Source organism: Lissotriton vulgaris, chromosome 4_1 (assembly GCF_964263255.1).
Source record: "Lissotriton vulgaris chromosome 4_1, aLisVul1.2, whole genome shotgun sequence".
Lineage (NCBI taxonomy): Eukaryota > Metazoa > Chordata > Amphibia > Caudata > Salamandridae > Lissotriton > Lissotriton vulgaris.
Window position 1 is genome coordinate 1,358,929,450 of NC_141691.1, and position 23,183 is coordinate 1,358,952,632.

The 23,183-nt window shown below is 44.5% G+C and overlaps 1 protein-coding gene across 4 annotated transcripts in view; it reads left to right on the forward strand.

The window, feature by feature from the left end:
• The window catches only part of MYOM1 (myomesin 1), a 736,755-nt gene extending 714,823 nt beyond the window's left edge, over window positions 1-21,932 (forward strand). For all 4 annotated transcript variants that reach the window (XM_086965593.1, XM_086965594.1, XM_086965595.1 and 1 more), the window contains one exon: window positions 21,183-21,932. In XM_086965593.1, coding sequence (XP_086821719.1) covers window positions 21,183-21,262 — 80 coding nt within the window. In that variant the 3' untranslated portion in view covers window positions 21,263-21,932. The remainder of the gene's footprint in view (window positions 1-21,182) is intronic.
• Window positions 21,933-23,183: the final 1,251 nt, after the last annotated feature.

Sequence of the window (23,183 nt, forward strand, 5' to 3'; positions counted from 1 at the left end):
AACCAGGTTGGTGTGTGAGGGGTCAACAACACCCAATGGGTCCAGTCTCTAGGCCACTAACATATGTGATTAAGAATACACACACACACATAGTGGTCTTGTCCACATTGTTTCCATATATTACCCTCGGGGATAGGACATGCCCCAAAAAACCCTTGCTCTCTGATTGATTTGCTGGAGTAGAAGAAATAGCCCAAGCCATCCGTACTTTGAACTCGGGTAAGGCACTAGAACCCAATGGGCTTCCGATCGAGCTTTATAAGCTCAGACCGGACATTGTTGGCTCGGCACCTGAAGAATATGTTTGAAGAGGCCCGGGAAAAAGGAATTCTGCCTAGGGATCAGAGAGTGACGTCGGTAGTGGTAATCCATAAGGAGAGTAAGCCGAAGTCTAAATGTGTCTCATATAGGCCTATTTCCCTATTAAATGCTGAGCCCAAAATATTGGCCAAGCTTCTCTCAAATAGGTTGGTAAAAGTGATTGGTGGGCTCATCCACCCAGACCTATCGGGCTTTATTCCACATAGAAATACGGCCCTGAATCTACACAGACTGCATGGCGTAATAGCAAGAGCACACACTTTACAGGAACCGGCCGTGATCGCTTCCCTTGATGCGACCATGGCCTTTGATACCGTAGAATGGTCCTATTTGTGGGCGGTGTTGGCTAAATTCGGATTCGAGTCAGACTTTATCGGATGGGTGCGTCTATTATACGCTGAGCCACTCGCTCAGGTAGTGGTTAATGGTCGGGTCTCTGAATCGTTTTGTTTGAGTCGGGGCACTCGGCAGGGTTGTCCCCTCTCCCCCCTTCTTTTTTCATTGCTGCTGGAACCCCTTGCGGCTTGGATTCGCTGGGAACCATCGATCCGTGGAATACGGTGGTCCCCTGAGTGGGAAGATAGGATTTCCTTATATGCAGATTATATCCTGCTCTACCTGACCTCCCCTCAAAAATCCCTCATGGTGGGTGCGACGTCCTGGCCTCCTTTGGTAAAAACTCCGGTCTCTCCATTAACTGGGGGAAATCTTTGTTATATGTCCTTAGAGGGGAAACTCCAGTTCCTCCCAGTAATTGCCCTATCCAGATCAATACGACTGGATTTAGATATTTGGATATTTTTGTATCACTTGATCCGGCAGTTAGATATAGTGAAAATCTTCTTCCCCCTTTGCAGAGGCTTAGGAGTGACTCCGCTCACTGGCGGAAACTTCCGATCTCTTTGTTGGGCCGAGCGGCCCTCTTTAATATGATGGCTCTACCCCGCTTCCTTTATGCCCTTCAGAATACTCTAGATGCAGTGCCTGCCAGTTATTTCCGCGAGATAGAGGGCTTACAGCGTAGCCTTTTATGGGAAGGAAAGCCCCGTATTGCTTTGGGCAAGCTGACACTCCCATGGTATGATGGAGGTATTGCCCTCCCAGATATCAAACGATATTATTGGTCTTCCCAGCTGGCTGCAATTAATCATGCAACATACGGGCCCGCAGCTGATCCAGGGTACGCAATGGACAGAGGGCTTCTTCCGGGGGGCAATTACAATAGGGTGCTGTACTCCAAGCCAACGAAGCTGAATTTGACAGGACCAACCAAACATGCAGTGAAGATCTGGCATGATGCCACGAGTTCTTTGGGATGGAGGGACTGGCTGACACTGGCTACCCATCTTTTTGACTCCGAACAACTGGGCAAGATGTGGAACACAAAGGGCTTCGATAAATGGGAGCTGATAGGAATCTTGACTATCAAGGACGTGTAGAACAGGGGGCGGATTAAAACATTTAAGGAAATGCAAGATGAAGTTGATCTATCCAACTCTGAATATTTCCGCTATGCGCAAGTTCGGCATTCGTTACAAACGGCCCTGTCTGTAGAGGTAGAATTGCCGGAGGCATCACCCCTTGAAGATAGAATCTTAGATGGTCATCTCCCGGAAAAAACTATTTCCCTGATTTACAAAAAACGAATTAATACTAGAGCTGATCTGTTCAGGGATCTGAGAGATAAGTGGATACGAGACGGAATAGAGTTAGACGATGAGGACTGGTAATCAGCTGTTTCTTCCCCGAAGGTTGTCGCTATTCCCGCACGGTTGCGGCTTGTACAGTTGAAGATCTTAGACAGGGTTTATGTCACCGGCCCCCGATTAGTTCAGATGGGGTTGGCGGATGAGGGACTGTGTAAACGAAAATGTGGTCTTTTGGGCACATTCTCTCATATTATCTGGGAGTGCCGAGACATAGCCTAGTATTGGGGGAAGATTCACAACATTATTCATGAAGTCACGGGTGTATCCTTGCTACCGGAGGCACGTAGATGTCTCCTTAACATATGGGAACCCACTGATCTTACTACTGCGCAAACACAATGGGTCACACTGGGTTGTATGATAGCTAAAAGAAATATTGCCCAGAAGTGGGGTTCGGACTCGCCGCCCACTCTTAGGGATTGGGAAAAGGACATGGACTGATTATGTTTCGAGAAAAAACAGTGTATGTGGCGAGGGGATGTCCCCGTAAATGGGCATTAATTTGGGGTCAGTGGAACGGGTACAGAGGGGGGATATGTGTACCACCTAGAGATTCTGTTATTGATGTTCCCTCATCCCCGTGAAGTATTTTGGCAATTATGTACTCTTGTTCTTCACCCCCCCTCCGCAAATGTAATGCTGAATGTAATGTGATTCTTCCATATTGTGTCTTTTGTTGATGCCTTGTTTCAATTAAAAGAATTGTTAAAAAAAAAAAGTGAAATAAGTTTTTGAAAATGTATTCCACTGGAGTAAGTTGAAGAAAAATGTAAGATCGCAACACAAAGATCATACAAGATATTGGAATAAACGAATTTCATGTATGATGATTAAAATATATAATTAAATGAAAATACTTTTAAATTAGTCCCTTAATTGAGTGCAAGTTATGTTAGGCCTGAGAATAGTCACACAAGTATTTTAGTTTTTTTAGGCATGACCAAAACTAAGCAACGGCTAAATACAGACCACAAGTGCCCTAAAAGAGATAGTGAGATTGAGCAGGCTGAGAAGTAAGGTATAACAAAACATGGTACTTGAGATAGAAACTCACCCATTAACACATGAGAACTTCTGGGACAGATTAGGCTTAGACCTTGTGGATCATTTTATTTTTTTGGGGTCACCCGAACGTATATTATGGTTCTTGTGCACCATTATCCTAAATGGTTAGAGATTAAGGTAACTCCTAAAATTTCTACTGTAAAGGTGATCAAATCTCTGCAAGATGTTTTTAATGGGGATGGATACCCCATGCAAATTTAACAAACATTGGAATCCAACTGACATCACTGGAGATGGGGAAAATGGTATGTGGTAAAAGTACGGCAACGCTGAATTCAGTGCCATATCATTTGTTAAACAAAGGCCAAGTAAAACACCTTAACAAATCTACCAGTGAGCATGATTGGCCTTTGGATGTGATGCTGGTTGGTGAGAAGATATAAAAAAAAGTTGTGCATACCATCTCCTAAGGTGAAATGTACTAAATACTACTGCCCTCTATTACACCTTGTCAGAGCAGTTTCATTATAAAATGGCCCCAGTGGAAATCTGTTACTGCACCATGCTATTTTACTCAGGGGTGATTTGACCACCCAGTCCTCTGTTTATCAACCCAAATTCCACACCTTTACCCTTATTCTGACGTGCTTTCCAGAGACACCTTGGGCCATATTATCAAGACGGGGCGATAAAATTATCGCCACTTTATCAGCAGAAAACTGCCGATAAAGTGGCGATAAAGGGCTTGATAATATGCTCTATAGAATTCCAATAGAAACCCAGGTTAGACATCTAACCTGGGTTTCTATGGGAATTCTCTAGGGCATATTATCAAGCTCCTTATCGCCACTTTAGCGGCAATGTCATGCCGATAAAGTGGCGATAATTTTAACGTCGCTCTTGATAATATGCCCCCTTGTTCTTATAATACCTGAAGGGGGTTTGCAAAAATAACCACACATTTAGTAATCCACTTTCAGATGCAATCCCCATTTGCACCGGAGTTCAGATTTAGCCAGCACTTACAATGAAGGCCTACTACGTACCCAGATTAGATGATAACACTGAAAAGGAATGTGGGAGCTGTCAAGCAAAAGTAAGAATCCAGCTGCCCTGCACATACCTACATAGCTGTGAAAAGGACCACTGATACTATCACTCCTTTATTAAACAAAGCCTTGCCAGCTGTGCAAGGCGAATGCCGTGTACTTTTAAAAAACCCAGGGGCATATTACCAACAACTAGCGAAATTTTTCGCAAAATGCGCTTAGCGACTTTTTTTTATCGCTGCCTATCGCTGGATATTTTAGCAGAGAAAACATACTATTAGCAACGTTTTTCTACATAGCTCTAAAATATCCAGCGACAGAGGCGTAATGCGAGAATATCGCTGAAAATATAGCGATATTCTCGCATTAGCGACGAAATGCTCTTAGACATGTTATCCACCTCCCATTGGATAACATGGCTAAGAACTGGTCTGAGCAGGCGTTAGTTTTTGGCGATAGCGGGAATATTTCCCTCGCTACGCCAGCCTTGTGAATAGGCGATAGCGTCGTTTTCGACTGCTTTCAGTCGCTAACGGTTTAGGTATGCCCACTTTGCATGTCATTAGCGATAAATATCGCTGACATGCAAATCGGGCCACCAAACCGCTCGCTATCGCCTTCAAGCTGTCGCTAACTGCTGTTAGCGACAGCTTGATAGTGGGGCGATAGAATTTTCGCCGCTTAGCAGCCGAAAACGGGCGCTAAACCGGCGAAAAGTGCCTATCGCCCCCCTTGATAATATGCCCCCCAGTATGGCAACTTTGTAAGTAGGGTGATTTTTTTTTAATGCACACATCCTTTGCTGGTTATTTGTCACATGGGCACTTGTTTGAGGTTTTCTCTTCAACACACCCCTTCCATTTTGGTTAGTGCCCGTTCACATAATTGTACAAGATTCACGTAAGATCACTTTCCTTTGCTTGGACTCACAGTCTATCTGAAACAGCAACAGTGTTGTGTGTACTTACATTTATTGTACGCATGACACAGCTTGCAGCTAGACAGAGGTTGTGAGAAACCGATCATTTCCAATGCACCACTTGCAAATTTGAGTGTGTGCTTGACTCTGATGAGAATGATTTACTTAAAAGTGAACAACCAATCATGGTTTCTTCAGAGCGTGTAGTTGAGGTAAATGTAGCTTGTCTGGACCAGTGGCAGCTTATCTGCAAGAGTTTATACTTCATTCAAAAGATTGACAGCAGCTCTTAACTTGTGCTTCACTCTAGGGTTTTTTTCTTCGCCACATGAACTCAAATGATGCAAAGTGCCAATGTATGACTGCATTTGTTTGTGTACAATGACCTAAATGGTATCTGCTAACTATGTGAGTTGTAAATTAGGTCTTTATAAATTCCAGTTAACATCATGATAGATAAATTCCTCTTCTATTTTGGAAACCATACCTGGGTGGCTTCAATATTTCTAACATGGGATGCTCCCTCGTCCAAAAACCTAGACCAACTGTGCCTTTTTCAAGTCTCTAATTGGTTTTGTGTAGACAGGTTACATCATCTTTAGAGCAAGGGCTCACACAAGATGCTCTAAAAAATGAGCAAGACCTATTTAGGCATCTTCCTGCAGTGGGGCTGCCGCCAGTATCCAAAACTTGCCTGAGGAATGAAGGCAAAGCTAGAGCGTCTTACATCTGAGCATATTTATAGATATGCAGGTCCACTGCCTGCTGATTGGCCCGAATCTCCAACCGGAGTGTGGCATGACTGCAAGACTCTGAGCTGCACAAAGCATATTAGCCAGAGCAGGTGTAAACAGTCAGACTGCCAGTTTAGCACCAAGTGTTAGAGAGAGTAACTCTTCCTCCAGCTGCCTAGAGTTACTGTGCCCAGCAGCTTTAAGCAAGCCATACAGGGTACCTGAAGCCAAAGGTCATCAGCATGACCGCTCTTGAAACTTTTCTGCCAGCTGCAACACTTTGTGCTACAGTATAAGACTAATTTTGTCCTCAAGTGTGCCTGGAAATGTGCACCTGCAGAAGCTTTTCATGCGAAATTTGTAAACGTTTAGCTAATTTCACAATGTCATAAATTTGCAGACATGCAAGATCATAGACCTCTGGTGTACATTTAGAGTCGTCTTTTGTGATTGGGGCTCTTAGTGTCCAGATGAAGATTTCACCACAATTACAGTTTCCCTCGAGAATTTAGCTAGCTCTTTGTTTTAGGCCTCACTGCTATGACTCAATGAAATGAATCCTTCAATTCCATACTTGTGAGGAGTTTTTTTTAATGTTTGCTTTAAAACCTCCATGGCAGCAGGGGCGGCTACTCCATTAGGGCAGAGGAGCGCCGCCCCACTGCTTTCTCGCAGTGCGAGAAACAGAAAATAAAATGGTATTTTAATAATACCATTTTATTCTCTACTTCCGTGCTGCGAGAAAGCAGAAGGCAGGGGGTATGCCTGGTTGGGGTCCGGTGGGTGTGTATGCCTGGTTGGGGGCGGGCGGATCAGGGAGAAGTGGCTTGCACCACTCTGAGTACCCTGACTGTTTGGTTGGCCATGGGGCCGACCAAAGCAGTCATGCGCACTACATTTTCTCTATGTAGGCTGCATGCAGCCTAGATAGAGAAAATAGCTTCCCAACAGGTGCCCGGCTGGGCACCAAGCACAACACTGTCATTGCAGCATTGTGATAGGCTTACGGGAGGGGAGGGAGCATGCCTGTTCCTGTTCAGGAGCAGGAACTCGGCCCAGGAGCAGAGGCTGTGCGGGATCCGGTCAGATAAGTTTTCTTTTTCTTTTACCCAAGCCTCCCCCCTCCACCCCCGCGGTAACTCCCACACGATAACCCCCACACGACACTGCCCCCACCCACAAGTATTGCGAGATGCGACTGCATGGCAGTGCATGTGTTTCATTGCCCTCTCTTCCCTCCTGTTGTAATGATGTAATATAGTGTGATGTTCAGGGCATTATGATGTAATACAATTCAAGCGATGTGATTGGCACTGCATGTCACACCAAAATCAATCAATCATCTTTCTAGTGTGAGGTGGTCCAGTCCCCCCTCCATCAGTGTCAGGTGTTCCAGTCCCCCCTCCATCAGTGTGAGGTGGTCCAGCCCCCCACCCATAAGTGTGAGTTGGTCCAGCCCCCCCCCATCAGTGTGAGGTGGTCCAGCCCCCATTAGTGTGAGGTGGTCCAGCCCCCACCCATCAGTGTGAGGTGGTCCAGCCCCCCCATCAGTGTGAGGTGGTCCAGCCCCCCCCCCCATCAATGTGAGGTGGTCCAGCCCCCCCCAATCAGTGTGAGGTGGTCCAGTCCCCCCTCCATCAGTGTGAGGTGGTCCAGTCCCCCTCAATCAGTGTGAGGTGGTCCAGCACCCCGCCCCCCCCCCAGTGTGAGGTGGTCCAGCACCCCCCCCCCAATCAGCGTGCAGTAGCCCCGCCCTCTCACCAGGGGGTAGGCCGCCCTCCATGTCCTGCTCCCAAAAGAGCAATAGACCACAATGTTCAATATATTTGGAGCAGCAAAAGATCGCGATCACTGACACTTTTTGCTACTTGGGCATTGTCTTTGACAGGAGGGTATGGTGGAAACATACAGTGTCAGCCAGGAAACTCGCCTTCAGCCGTGCCATAGGGGCCCTACGAACCTTTGCAGGAAAAATTGGGGGTAAACCCATTAGAGAAATGTTACAGATCTATCGGGCAAAGTGCATAGCTACGGCCACATATGGAGCAGGTCTTTGGGGTTTCGAGAACGTGTCCTCACTACAAACTTGCGAGAACATTTTCATTTGCTACTTACTAGGTGTGCATAAAACCTCCTCGACCTTTATGACCCACATCGAGACCGGCCTTAAATACCTCAGTGACATTATAAAATTATCACCTTGTTTGCTTTGGCATAAAATTTGGACCACAGTGGAGTGCCAATTGAACAGAAACCTCATCAAAGACTGCATGACTTTGGATGGTACAGCAAAAGTCAAGTGGCTGCGATATGTCCAGACGATGTTTTCTAACATTGGACACCCTGAATTTTATGATGATCCAGAGATTCTACAAACCTTGTCTAGGCCGGCTCTCAAAAAACTTTTAATTACACACCTAGAAAGTGCAAGATGGGACACAGAGAAAATTAAAGGCACCACCCTGAGCTATCAGCAAATTACCCCTACCGAAGGCCTACAATTTTATCTTGGGATTGAAACAGCACCCTACCCTCGCATGCTCTTGACTAGGCTGCGCTTAGGGATCTTCTTTCGCATGGTCACTTTGCCAAAACAGAACGACTGGGCCTCCTTGAACCTAACATGCCCATGCGATGACCATTCAATACAAAGCAACATTCATATCATGTTCTTTTGTAACCTGTACACCAGCCCGAGGAAACTTTTCCTTCTACCACTACTTAAACGCTGGGGGATAAGAACATGTAAATCTGCATACTTGAAATTACTGCTGCTAGAAGATGACGATGTTATCTTTGTTGTTTCTCGCTTTTTAATGTCAGTGATGAAATACAGAAACTCAATGAGCTAAGTATCACATGTTTAAATCAACTGATCATTGTAACATGAGGCCCTTCGTCCAAATGACTGCTGCAGATTTTAATCCTAGGAAAAATGTTTTACCTATTCTTCATAACTTTGCTTGTGTGAAAACTGATTTAATTTTTTTTTTTTTGTATAAATTGTACTTGCACGCTTTTATGATTTTTTGATAAATCGAATAAAGCTTATTTGATTTGATTTGATTTGAAATCAATCAATCAATCAGGGGTTGGTAAAGCGCAACTACTCACCTGTGAGGGTCTCAAGGTGCTGGGAACAAATGCATTCCACAGTTAAAGTGGAAATGTGCAGAGATATGTAAGGAACCAGATATGTCTGGAGCTATCAGGAATAAACTTACCTTGAACCCTTGAAGAAGACTCCTGTCTTTACTACAACTCCTTTCCCCATTTTCTGTGCTCCCCATCCTATTTACTATCCTGCACCAGGTGTATTTTATTTTGTTTTTTTTCAGTGTTTATGAGGGCCCGTCATCCATAAACTGCTGTCTGGCTGCTACTCTTTCATTACCTGCCTCCCGCCCAGCCACGGCTCGTGCAGATAAGAGCGGCGGGCAGGATTTCGACAGACGACGACGAGGGAAAATAATTATTTATTTAATTTTCCCTTGTCGCCGTCTGTCCAAATTCCCCCCACCCGGCCCAACCCCTCTTACCTGCACGAGCCGTAGCTGCTCCCACCCCCAAATGTTGCCTGTTCCGTTCTCCATCATGTGTTATGTTGTTTTACCAGTGACTGGTAGCAAACAAGCATTTACAATGCAACGGTCTCGCATTTGCAAAAGTTAGAGCTATTGGCATTGTAAATGACAAAAATTTTATTTATGTGTTGGTTTTGAAAATAGATAAATAAATGGCATTGTCATTTACAATACAAATAGCTTAATCACTTGCAAATGCGAGACCTATTGCATTTGCACACACACACACAGAGCCACACACACACACAGAGCCACACACACACACAGAGCCACACACACACACACAGAGCCACACACACACAGAGAGCCACCCACACACACACACAGAGCCCCACACACACACGCACACAGAGCCACACACACACACCCAGAGCCACACACACACACACCGAGCCACACACACGCACATACAGAGCCACACACACACAGCCACACACTGCAACACAGAAGCCTCATACAGGAAACCGTGAGTTAACATCACTAAAGATTATAAAACACTGGAGAAATGAGTGTGCCTGCAACACAAGTACTCTAAGGTAAACAATGAATTTAAAATCACTACTACATACTTCTAGCATTCTTGTAACCAATCTGTCTAAAACACTATAGTTTGCGCCACAGTTATTTTTCATACCACAGAAAAAGCACATGATCAAGATTTTTTCGCATCCTGGGAGTCTTTTGTCAGATATTTCCACTATGCAGACGCATTATTGAATTTCCTACAGAGCGGTTTCACCTCTTATGATCTGCTACAATTGCGTCTGGGTCAGAGGTGAGATCACTACACAAGTAATGACTGTTACTAGGACATAACAGACTAATGATAATGAAGATTACCTGTAAGTAACTGGAGCATTATTGCACCCCAGGTAAGTACAGGTAACACATTTGGGAACTGCATATCCTAATATTGTAAGGCATCATTGTGACTGTTTTAAAAAGTTATTACCCTGAGGGAAAACTCTGGACTTGAGTATAGCATCACACGTGGGCTGGGGAACCTGGCAGCTATGCAAACCAATTCTTAAAACTCACTTGAGCAATACATCTAAACTAAGCTTTCTTAAAATACCGGGGTCAGGCTGACTGCGGGGTTGTTTTTTAGAGAACAGGTACTTCGGAATTTAATTTCCTTTGTAAATAACAGCACCCCCTGGACAAGTGACTAATACTGACCTCGCGCCCTCGGCTTTAAAGTCTGACAGCAGTCACCCTGTGAAAAGTCTCAACACCATGAGGCCAAATTCGTCCTCAAGGCACGAGCTACCTGTCGATTCCGTCCTGTCGATTCCGCACTGTACAGGCGTCAGGAAAATCGCAATATTGGGTAAAAAGGGGCAAGGACACAATCTTCATACAAGAAAATTAAAAAACGTCGGCAGTCTTCACAGGTAGTCAACCTCAAAAGACACAAACAGCACTGGGGACTTGCGATGGCAGTTGTCTGGACGACCCTAAATCTGATTGGCTGGGATCGATGTTCAACATTCCAAAGATTGGCTTCTAGAAAGAAGCTTGGATTCCGCTCACAGTATTTCCATGTGTGGGGTGTTCTTTCGTTTATCAAAAATTAGCCGTGTAGAATGAACTACCCCAGAGTTACTTCTTCAAGCAGGTGAAAAAAACAAGACTAACAGGTAAGTATTATAGATGCATTGTTTCTAAACCGAGGCATAACTATTTACTTTCAAAAATTTGGCGAGGTCAATATCGGCCTCGGTGGGATTAAACAATGAGCTATAGGCATTCAAACTTGTTATCTACAGGTCATGTCACACCTCAATCTTGTTGAGGTGTGGGAAATGTTCTTGGTGACAGTTACACTTGAGCTATATAAACTTTTGAAATGGGTATCCTCCTGGGCAGTAGCATACCATTGATTGACTTCATACACAAATATATCGGCTTAAAGCACTATGTTTTGCGGTGATGACTGACATTCGGTGTTCATTTAAAATGCATCACTGAACGCCAAGATATTTTTAAAGCTCCCTCCTATTCGAAATTAATTCATAAAAGAAAATGAGTGACTGTCACGTTTTAGACATACGAATGGTTGCCATACAAAAACGAAAACAAACTACAGTTTTTCATATAGACTGTGTGGAGTAAACCTATAGTTTCTTGGATTTTTATTTATTTTTATTTATATTATTTTATGCGTTTTTATATAGCGCAGACTTTACCCAAAGGTGCCAGAGCGCTTCACAATAGGAACAGAACTAATACATGAGGAGAACATTACAAGTGAACAAATTACAAAAGCAAACGTTAAGTTACATGAGGCAAAAATGACAATTGTGGGCAAGCAAAATACAAGAGGTAGCAAACAGTGCGGTCCACTGGGTGTGCCTGGTGGGGTTAGGGGACAGACACTCTGAGGTCAAGGCGCACTCTTATGCAGGAAGTCAAGGGGGGGGTTATAGGTTGCGGTTTTATTTACAATCTGCCAATATGGTGTAGCAGCTGCACCCTGATGGAGGGCAGGGTTCTGAATCCGAAATTGCTCATACCAGTGCCCGGTATGCCCTCACCAGCTGCTGTCACACCGGCAGGAAAGTCTAAGAAATAGGCTCTGGTGTTTGTCACAAGTAGTGGGGTGAGGGTTGGTATCGTGCAGAAGCAAACAAACTACACTGAGAAAGCCATGCGCTTCACGACAGCCGTAGATGGACTGGCAGTTCCCTTAATTTCCAGTAACATCCTGCTCCTTAAACCTAAACAACTCTTAAAAGCTGACAGATCCCATCTGGGGTGCCCGCCTGCCAAGACATTCTCATGGCTTCTAGAGCCGACAGGTCATTTGTTATGGGGATAGCGCTGTAGGGGCCATCGAGGCTCAGATAATGTAAACCCACACCCCCAGACTCCCACAGCGAATGCACCTCACAGCAAAATTACCACAACACGATAACCATAAAAGAGTGGACCTTTCCTAGAGAGATGTCCAGGAGTGTTAAGAGCGCAGCCTGAGTGGGTGTCGGGCATGGCGTCCATGAGAGAACGTTAACCTCGGAGCCAGCCTGGCAGCGGCCTCCTGGCTCGGTGACCTACGGGAAGGGCATGCCCTTGCTTTGGGCGCTGCGAGGCAAGACCTCGCTGCAGCTCAGCGCAGTGGTATCCGAGCAGGACCGTTCCCAGCACGACAAGCCTCACAGGTGGACTGGGGCAGAGAGGCTTAGCCGGAGCCCGGCGCCCACAGCTACGTCCTCATTAGTGCCTAGTGCGCAGCGCGCGCTGCTGACTCAAGCTCAGCAGTAAGCGGCCTCGCGGCCCCTCAAAGGCGCGCGAGCGTTCCATCGTGGGGTCCTTTTACCGGACCCTGCCAAACAGCGATGCAGCAAGCATCACAAACACTGCTAAATACACACAGCCATGACCGCTGCCACCCGCCCGCCCTCACGGCCAAACCACCATGTTTAAGTGAGTAGACCAGTACCCGCTCCAAAATACGCTGGTTTATCCATCCCACTGCCCTCATGCGAGGCTGTCCGCTGACCACGGAGTTATCCCCGCACTGGACCACTGAGAAAGTGGTTCACAGAGCAGCGCACGCTGCAGGTTACAGGAAAACCAAGCCTGGGGCGAGCACTCACTCCCCAGCTGGCGGAAAGACACCAGCGAACACACCCGTAGTACTGCAGTGTTCCTGCCCTTAGTTAACTAGATGAAAAGTAATTAACAGAGCAGAATCGGGCAATTATCCCACTATGTAGGAAACTGCCACAAAACAGGGGCACAAGTGCAGCTCCTACCTCAGCGCCGAGAGGCCAAGCCAGCTGTGCAGAAAGGACACCTGGCGGCGACTACAAGCACCCACCCCTATCTGGGAAAGTGGCCGCACTGCCCCCATGCCAGGTGTAGGGGGTGTGCGAGCGTCCCTCGCCCAGACCTCAACCGTGCACAGGTGGACGCTAGAAAGAACGGAGGCGGAGAGCGGCGAAGGGCTCCAGGAGGAAAGAGGAAGCAAACCCGACCGACAGGAAAACAATGGCAGACTAAGAGTGAGTAGCAGCTCTTCCTCTCACTGGTCAAAACACGGAAGAGCTCGTAAAGTTAAGTAAAATAGCGCCGCATCGGCCACAAAAGAGCTGAAACCAGAGGGTGACAAGAGCACGACCCGGCGGCTCACACAAGCAACCGAGGGCGCCTCATCTCCTCCTTGACGCTGCTCAGGTGCTCCCCGTCCTGCTTGTGGCTGCTCATGGTGCAAAGGTCAGCGGCCGCTCCCTCCAGAGTGCCCACGGTGCTCAGGCGCTTCTTTAGTTTTGGTGCGGTGGTCTCCCCACCCCTCGAGGCAGCAGATGTAGAACTAGTGTCGGTTTCACGTTGAGAGGTGAGACATGTGCAGGATGATTGTGCGGTGCAGGAGACTTAGTGTGCCCCGAGTGTTGCTCCAAGAGGTGGCTTGTTTCGTGGGGAGGGGGGGAAAGAAAAAGTTAGGTGTGTGCTTTTAGTGAGTCCTTTTGTTTCTAAGCCCCGTCCTTTTCAGACTGGGTGCCCCGACTTCCTGCTGGGGTAAAAGGTTCCTTATCTACTTTATGGGGCCATCTGGAACCATAAAGAAGATAAGAAACCTTTTACTTCAGCAGTAAGTCAAGGAACCCAATCTGAAAATGACGGAGCTTAGAGAGAAAGAAGAACGTCACTAGGACCTCTCCTCCAATGGCTGGTCACCGTTTAGGAGGTCAGCCAATGGAGAAGAGGGGCGGGGCTTAACCCTCGCTAGTGAAGATCACTCTGAGACATAAAATCTCGCGAGCTCGACTGCGCATGTGCGCAGTACGCCACGCAAGACCTAAAAAAAGGGCTGCCAGGCCAGTCACTAGGTTTTTTGCGCTTTGCGCAATTTCTTTTAGATTTTTGTTCTCATTTTAATTTATTGGTCTGGCATGACCATGGAAGCTTGTTTTTAAAATAGCTACTGTTGAGGATTTGATGACATTCAGAGACACATGGCCATTGTTTATTTCTCTTAACTACTCATTTTCTGGTAAGATTCTATAACTGGAGTATTCCTTAACAGTTGCTGGGTGAGACATCATCGTTTTCTTGTTCATAGTAATTAAACTGTGCCGTCTAGAGCATAAACATAGTTTTCGCTGCTGATATGTCATTTAATTCATGTTATAATAGCTAGGTATGTTTGAATTTCTTTCCTGAGGGAGATGAATGTGTTATTTTAATCATGGTGTACAGGTTTCAGGGAGCGCGTTCCGATTGTCTTTTTAGGCCTGGCGTGTCAGTATAGCTGTTTGGAAGTACCTTTGTTACCAATTCTTTAAAGATTACATGGAGATTTTGGCTCTAGCCAGGGGAGTAGTACTCTCTCATTTCTTGCTATTGCCTCTTTGATGTATCATTCCACTTCCTAAGGATTGCTTACACTAGAACTATTTAACATCTCACAAGTACACTGACTCAAATCATTATAGTATTTTCCTAATACATGCATTGTATCCAGGAAGAAATCTTTTTGTTTTATGTCATCTCTAGAGTAGGCTTTTTTCAGTGCCTTAGGAATTGTGTGTGAGTCACCTACACAGTACATATACAATATACAGATTTACAAACACATTGACCGACAAAACAAGCATTAGCAAAGCCAGTGGGTAGTGCTGGAAATACTAAGCCGCATATGTACAAGGAACTGGTGGAGCGCAAGATAGCTCCAAAATTGCTAACGCCGCACTCCGTCAGTTCAAAAACACAGGGATGCGCCTTGTTTACAATGATACAGCGCACCCTTGTGTTTCCCCTAGCGCTGGTGCTAAATTAAGCTGCCTAGCGCCAACGGAGGCACCCTTGCACCATAGTGCAACGGTGCCTGTGTTGGGGGGAATGATTGTTTATATGCAGGAAGGTGTCCCTTCCTGCACATAAACAATTCAGAATTGGGAATTGTAACTCCTATTTGTGCTGCACTCCGCAGCACACAAAGAAGTTGATCATTGTAATTTTTTTAATGATTGTTTTAGTGCAGGAAGGCACACCTTCCTGCACATAAACATTAATTCATGGCAATTTGCTTTTTCTAGGTGTGCTGCACATTGCAGCACACATAGAAACAGCAAAAACGAGGAAAACTTGAACATTTCTCCTCGTTTCGCATTCTTCTACGTATACCCCTAAATTTGCCTGTATTTGCATATTCAAAGTAGACCTATTAGCTTGACCACTGCTTGTTGTATGCTACTTTCCTTATGGCTTGATGGCTAAGCCCAACCTTATTGCATTCAAAGCACTTCTGAGTATCATTCATGAAACGTCTTCATTACAAAACGTTTGTTTCATTATTCTCATATAACCCTTGTTGCATTTTAATTTTGTAGCTCTAGGGATTGCTGCTCCTGCATATTATACTAACTCTGGGAAGTGACTGGAGACTCTAATAGGAAGGACCTGGACCTCACCCAAATTTAGAATGTGTATGAATGTTGTTAGAATCGGTTCAGAAGAATGTCTTATGCCTGGCAGGACCAAGGATAGTCTACCACAAGTGTTTAGTGCTCGGCAGGTTTCTGTTAGTACTCTTTTTTATGTCAGTACTATGAAAGTGTCACTTCCTGGACTAAATTTGGAACTTATTATTTTAAATGTATTCAAGTAAGGGTCTTTAACTACTTCATCCCCACTCCTCCTCCTAAATGACATACTTGACTTGTTCCCCTCATTTGTGGCCATGCAGTATGTGCTGGTCAGCATTAAAGTGAGTGTCTTAGAGAAGGTTTGTGTACACATGACACATTCAAAGATAGAACAGAACCTGTGTCCATTTAGCTGGATTGTTCACCCCATTATTATTTAATAATTTTAATATTCATGCATGGATGTTAGTCATGCCATGCTTTGCCTCTGTTAGTAATGACAGTCGCGGCCGGCATGAGGGAGTCGCGTGGGGGGTTAATTTTAAATAAAAACGTACTTTCGCCATCCCGGACCGGTCACGCGTCGCGTCGTCTCTGCTACGAGTCATCACGGTAAGCAGGAAGCAGGCAGCCTCCCTCCCCTCCCCTAAACCAATCACAACACTGCCATTACAGCGTTGTGATTGGTTATGGGGAGGGGAGGGAGGCTGCCTGCTTCCTGCTTCCTGCTTACCGTGATGACTCGTAGCAGAGACGACGCGACGCGTGACCGGTCCGGGATGGCGACCACACAGGTGTCTATGAGGAGGCCATTTTCTCCATGTAGGATGCATGCAGCCTACATGGAGAAAATTGAGAGTTCGTATGACTAGTTTGGTCGGCACTGGGGCCGACCAAACAGTCAGCGGCCACAACAGTGGGCATGCCACTCCTCTCCTGCCCTGGAGCAGGACCGCCCACCCCCAACCAAACCCTTCTGCTTTCTCGCAGTTTGAGAATCAGAAACATAAATTAAAATGGTATTTATAATACTATTTTATGTTTCTGCTTTTTGCACTTCGAGAAAGCCGTGGGGCGACGCTCCTCGGCCCACATGGAGGAGCCGCCCCTGACTAATGACAATCACTTAATCGTTCCACTGTCTGTATTTTCCCACATACTCTGTTAACATTGCCTAAATGCATTTTCTTTCTGTAGACTATGAAGGCAAATGCATTTAATTTCTAAAACCAGGTATGAGTTGGCCTAGAAAGACATCATGTTCCCTTTTCTCCACTCACTCTTTGACACAGCTACAAACAGGATTTTACACATTGATCAGAATTCCGAAATAGGCTTCAATGATCGCAACCGTTTTCCCCTGACAAATTTCACCAGGTAAAACCCGGGAAAGTGCCTTGTAAAAAGTAAAATATGCAGATTTCAATTAGTCAAATACCATATACCTTTAAAATATGGCCCCAGGTGTAAACATTGCACTTATATGTAAGAAACTGCTAAGTTAGTTACACATCCAAGTGACTGATCTATGGCAAGTGAATGTGATCATGCAGTAACACTTGACTCCGATTGGAACCTTGAGCCCCAGACTATTAATATTTGGGGAATAGAGAGGTTTTAGTTACCACACTTCTTGCAATGGGCTGGCACAATGTACCCCTGCGTTATGACTGTTCGAATGCAGTGTAAGCCTGAAATGGAAGAAATTAAGTTCATTTGCCTGCTTTCCTCAGTATTCCTGTTTGTGTGAATGGGTCAAAATGATATGGTTTGCTCCCTGAGCTCTGATGCCCACTGCTTGGGGGCTTCCCTGTGGGACTTTTGAGTGTTCAAATACGCTTACAGATCTGATGACATTCCCACATTTTGACTTCCAGCCTCTTGAAACCCATTCTGAAATTCCATTTGATTACAGATGCATGCTGAATTGTGTGGAAGCAAGTCTGCTTTCTTGGTCAAAACTCCAAAATCTAGATTTCCCTACTCACTGCTTCATATCCACTCCTGCAGCCCAACAATGGGTGGAGGAATTCAGAATGCCTGTGGCTGGCAGGTTATTATAGTCAGTCAGTTCTTTTAAGCCTCCATTGTCTTCAGTCTAGCACTTGTTATTGTAGGAGTGTTCCTGTTTGACTGACTCCTTGTTTCTCAGGCTCCTGAGAGTCTGTTAATCCTTGTTCTCAGTAGCTTCCTGAGGATTAACTTATCCTGCTTTCTTGAGTTTGCACTGCCTGCCCGTGCTTCTTTTATTCCTGAGCTAGCACTATTTAGTGAATCCTTGAACTGTCACTCTTTCTGTAGTAACCTTTTACCCAGTCTCTGCCTCTCTTTCCGATTACAATAGTTCTAGTTTGCTAACTTCTTATCCCTACTGCCTTAGCTTCCAATTTCTTAGTGTGGTTGTTTACTTCTTTCTGTCTAGTGTTCCCTTTGCTTTCCCTTCTTTACTGTTTTGCACTTGTCTTCACTTGCTTCTTGTCTATTGTTGCTGTGTATTTCATGTATCCACCTTTGCTATTACTGCTTTGTGTGTTCCTGTATGATCACCTGGATTCGTGGGCACAGCTGACAACCTAGGTGGTGTTTTTCATCGACTGTCAGCACTCTCTCTATGTTACTTTTATAACATCACACACAAGGACAACTAAAATGTTATAGGGGTCGTCCCTCGCGCACCTCTGAGGAATCAAAATATATTGGAATAGACGCCTCTCTCACTTATCGTGACATAATTCATCATCAGGGCCTACCAACACCCTGGTAGGATGGTACCACCAGGGCAGACTCAACCACCAAAGTTGGAATGGGAGTTCTTAGATTAGAACAAACTGGACAAGCATGGATCCACATGTGACGTAGAAGGTTAAAAGTACCTACAGGTATACCCAAAACATTTACTTTATTCCTAGGGTACGCTAGGTACGAATACAAATATATTTTGAGGTTCTTTATTGAAAGACTGTTCAAATAACCTCAAGGATTGGTGCCAACATGTTTTGGCCCACGCTATGAGCCCATTTGGGAATGGGGCCTTCATCAGGACTTATTGTGTGTATCTCTGCCTTTCTATGCATGTACACCATGCACATTCGTGAAGCATAAGGCTCTCACCTGTCTTCACTTTTGTTTCTTGAAGAATTTCCTCTTATCATTTTTCTCAAGGTCCATGCGGTTCTGTAGGAGGGTGTCGCCTTATTGTCACACTTTCGTCAAAGCTGTTGCACCACGGGACTACCTTTTACTGTCTCGCAGACCGCCACTAAGTCTTTTGAAACGTCACCAAAGGGTGTCAGCTCTACAGACCCTGCCTTTGCTTGCATATCCTATATTTGCAGTCAGTATCTGTAACAGCAATTATTGGTGAGGCACTTACTGGGCTTCAATCTTACAGTGTAGAGCCCCTGGATGCTTTTTCTCACATTCCTTTTATAGCTAATGTTGTCAAATTCATGTCTTGCACATCCCAGGTGTTAGTAATGTTGAATTCTGAAATGCTTCTTAAAAGTTTTTTTTCCTGACCATTGACTTCTTGCTCTTTTGTGCAGAGATTTCACATTCTCCACTAATTCCCTGAGTGGCGCTAGGCAGCTCTGTACCCAATATTCTGTTCAGCTTGTCTATCCTGCCACCAGTCTTGCTAGAGTCCCTGACAAAAACAGATATTCTCTACACTTCAGGGTAATGTTGATGGTCTCATCATTTCCAGTACTCTATATTTGCTGGGAAGATTCTGCTCTCAGGCATGTTATTCTTGCACACATCTTTTACTGTACAGTTGCAAAAGGCAACACTGTAATTACTGCTTCACCATTTTTGGGAACCATCTAACTTCCATGGAACAAAACTTGTATATTACAAGTCTGGTTTAAGACTATTTAGTGAGCAAATTCATATTTGAGTGCTAGTTGCTTAAATTTGCCCATGAAACATCTTGATTCAAACTGCTTGTTTCTTTAAGGCTCGGCCTGACAGTACCATCAGACTATATAGTATTCTGTGCCATGACAACTTAGATGCAGTCTACACGTTTAAGAACCTCTGTCCATGGGAAGTCCTAACCTGAATGTGGCTCTTGGTAAGGTGCCAGAACTGAATGGGTTCACCTGCTCCCAGTAGTAGGATTGTTAGTAACTCTGGTTAGTGGCTGAGCAGTAGACATCATATTCATGATGGATATGAAGGTAACAAAGCATCTAATCTCATTTTACTCTCATATGAAATCAAGTTGTACCCCATCTTTTGATTCATATATTTTGATTCATATATTTTAAACTGTTGATAAGAGAGCATTGAGATGTCCTACCTTGACCTCTCATTTATGGACATTGTAGGAAAGTAGGCTCTGCTTTTATGGTTACCCCCACTTTTTGCTGGTGTTAGTATGTTAGTATGTTTTTTTGACTAGTCTGGCTGGGATCCTGCTAATCAGGACCCCAGCCACTGTGCTTCCTCTCTAAATTTGTCATGGTAAGTACTTTGGTACCTTCACAATTGACTACTGGTGTACCCATTTAAGTCCCTAGTATATGGTACTAAGGTACCCAGAGCATAAGAACACCATGGGTCTCCCAAGGGCTGCAGTATGTATTATGCCACCCATGAGATACCACACAAACTGTGACTACAGGCCAGTCATTGAAGCCTGTCTAAGCTGGTGCTTGCAAACTTGTGTTTCCACTATGCACACAGCCTCCCTGGGGTTCCTGGGAACTTACCTTGGGTGGTTCCTTGTGTCATCAGCTCTTCTGAGTCTCCTGGTCCAAGTCCTGACTTCAGTTGCAGTTCGCATTCCACTTTCTTAGTATATGGATTGGTCTCCCCCTGGAGACCACTGTGTATTGTGCTTACCTACCTGATTACAATTGAAGCATTGTCTGTATTTGTGATGATATCTTCGGGTAGGAGATATACCAATATGTTAGTGAGTTTTGTATAATAAATAGACATATATTTATGAATACACTGTGTCGTTCTCTTTCATTTAGTCTAAACCATATGATTAGATCTTGGTAAATACACTGTGTGGTTCTTTTTCATGTAATCTACACTATATGATTAGATCTGGTAAAACAAGCTGCTTTACACTTCTTCTGGACTAAGCCTGAAGGCTGCTTTCCACAGCTACCACTTACATAGCTTTATATGGTTGTCAAAGACCACAGGAATCACCATACAGGTTGTCTGGATTAGTGCAAGGTGCTTCACTTAAATAAGTGTGCACCATATACTAAGCCAGGCTCCTACAGTCATGATGGCCTTTCATGTTTGAGAAGGTAGACACAGTAAACAAGCCATGGTAAGAAGATAATAAAAAGAGGAAAATAGAGTGGGTTATTCAATGATTCAATAACAGTCAAGAAGTAGAAACAAAATACATTCCTTAACATGTACAGTTCCATCAATCATCACTTATTGATATGGATTCCCTAAAAGCGATATTGTAAATTTCATTAGAATATGTAAGTAAACCAATTTCATTTTCTATTTCAGATCCTGTGAAACCTTGCGTGGAGGAAATGATTGCCATCGAAGAAACCCCTGATCCAAATGAAACACCAATCATGGACTAAAATATTACTGTTGGAGAGGCAGATCGAGCCAGAGAGAAACAATATGAGGTCACTTCAATGGAAGCCGAGGCAGTTATTCCCACTTCAGGGCATGTAGAAAGAAAGGTAGATGCAAAGGTTAATATAAACTCCTGAGCAAAATTATCCAAAGATCAATTTCAAGGGAAAAGGTGGGTTTTCCGGAGAAGACTTGGTAAGACTAGTGTTGACATTTAGAGTGTAAGGAGAGGACATTCACAAAAACCTGGCACTTATTCCATCCACACTATTGAAAGTGTATACTTATGTATTCACTTTAAATAGGATGCATGGGACTTCCAACAATTGTTGATGGATGTCTACATCCCACACTCTAAATAGGGTTGACAGAATATGCCAATTTTTGGCAGATGTTCCAAGTCCTCAAAACTCTAAATACCCCGTTTGTCTGCGTTGATTGTAATAATTTGCAGTAAGTAAACATTTTATCTCGAATACATGAAGAGAATGAAACACACAGTGGAAGCAAACTGTTTCTTCTCTTTGGAGCCAGCCTGGGCTTGCACTCATTAGATTAAGATGTGTTTTACCACTAAAGAAATTAGTCTATACCATTCATTTTATATTGACATTATTACACCTTTGAACAATTTTGGTTGTGACTGTAGTGTAATAAAATCACATTCAAGTACCCGTGTGTTTTGTGTGCCTTCATCAACAGAACCATTCTAAGATATGGGCAAAGTAGGCATTTGCATGTGCTACTTACCTCAGGGGCCTCAAGTTAAAGTGATTGGGAAAGTGAGAGCATTAAATTAAAGTATTTATTTGTGCTTATGGTCTTATTGCAGGAACCCCCCTTACCCCCAGCACCTTGAGACCCTCATGGGTGAGTAGTGCGCTTCACAAATACCTGATTGATTGATTGACCTTGGCTGGAAATTATCTGGGACAGAAGCTCAGAAATAGCATGACATGGCTTAAGGAGTGGGGTCCTAGCAGTTCCAAAGAAGCCATAAACAGTCACTAAATGAGAGAAAGAGGGCAGGAAAATTATTAAAATTGGAAAGAAAGAGACAAGAAAGGGTCAAATGAAGTGGAAGTGTGCGAGGAGAGTAAGAGACTGAAAGAGGGGAAGAGGAAAAGATGGATAAAAGTTAATAAGGAATGGTTATAAAGATAAATAGAGGGATACAAAGAGGAAAAAAAAGACAGAAAAGGGGATAAAATAAACAAGGAAATTGAAACAAAGGAGGAACATGAAAGGAAGAAGAAATATTAAAGAAAGAAAAAACTCTAAAGTGTATAGCCTACTTCCTTACAGGCGAACACATAGGGGCAAGCACCCATAATGCACCTCAGAACCTAAGAAACCCATCTGCGGATTCCCTCAAGGATCATATCTAATCCCAACGCTCTTCATCATCTGCTTGGCACCCATCGCAGGCATCATCAGAGCCTATGGAATGAACACCTTATCCTATGACGCACAGCTTATTCTATGCCTGGCAGACCAAAACCACCAGAAACAACGTCATAAACTGCATTACCAGCAGTAGCGGCTCGCTGTGGGAGTGCTGCAGGGCGGTGATGCAGGGAAGGGCAGAGTGGGGGGGGGTGTAGTGGAGTCAGACATACGACCGACAGGAGTAAGGTAAGTAATTAAATAAATAAAACAATTTACCTTGCGTGTGCTGCATCGCATATGTAGCACCAGGATACCAGTTTGGTGACCGTTGCACTCTATAAATGCTTTAAATAAATAAATACCTACATTCATACACAATGTCCCCAGAAAACTTTACTTATCTACAAAGCACAATAAACTCTCACACCCTCCCCCTCTTCCATAAGAACCACACGCATTCCCACAAGGAGAACACACTGCACCACACACTCACACTGCAGCCCAGTACTCCAAAACATCCCGCATCCAGTCACA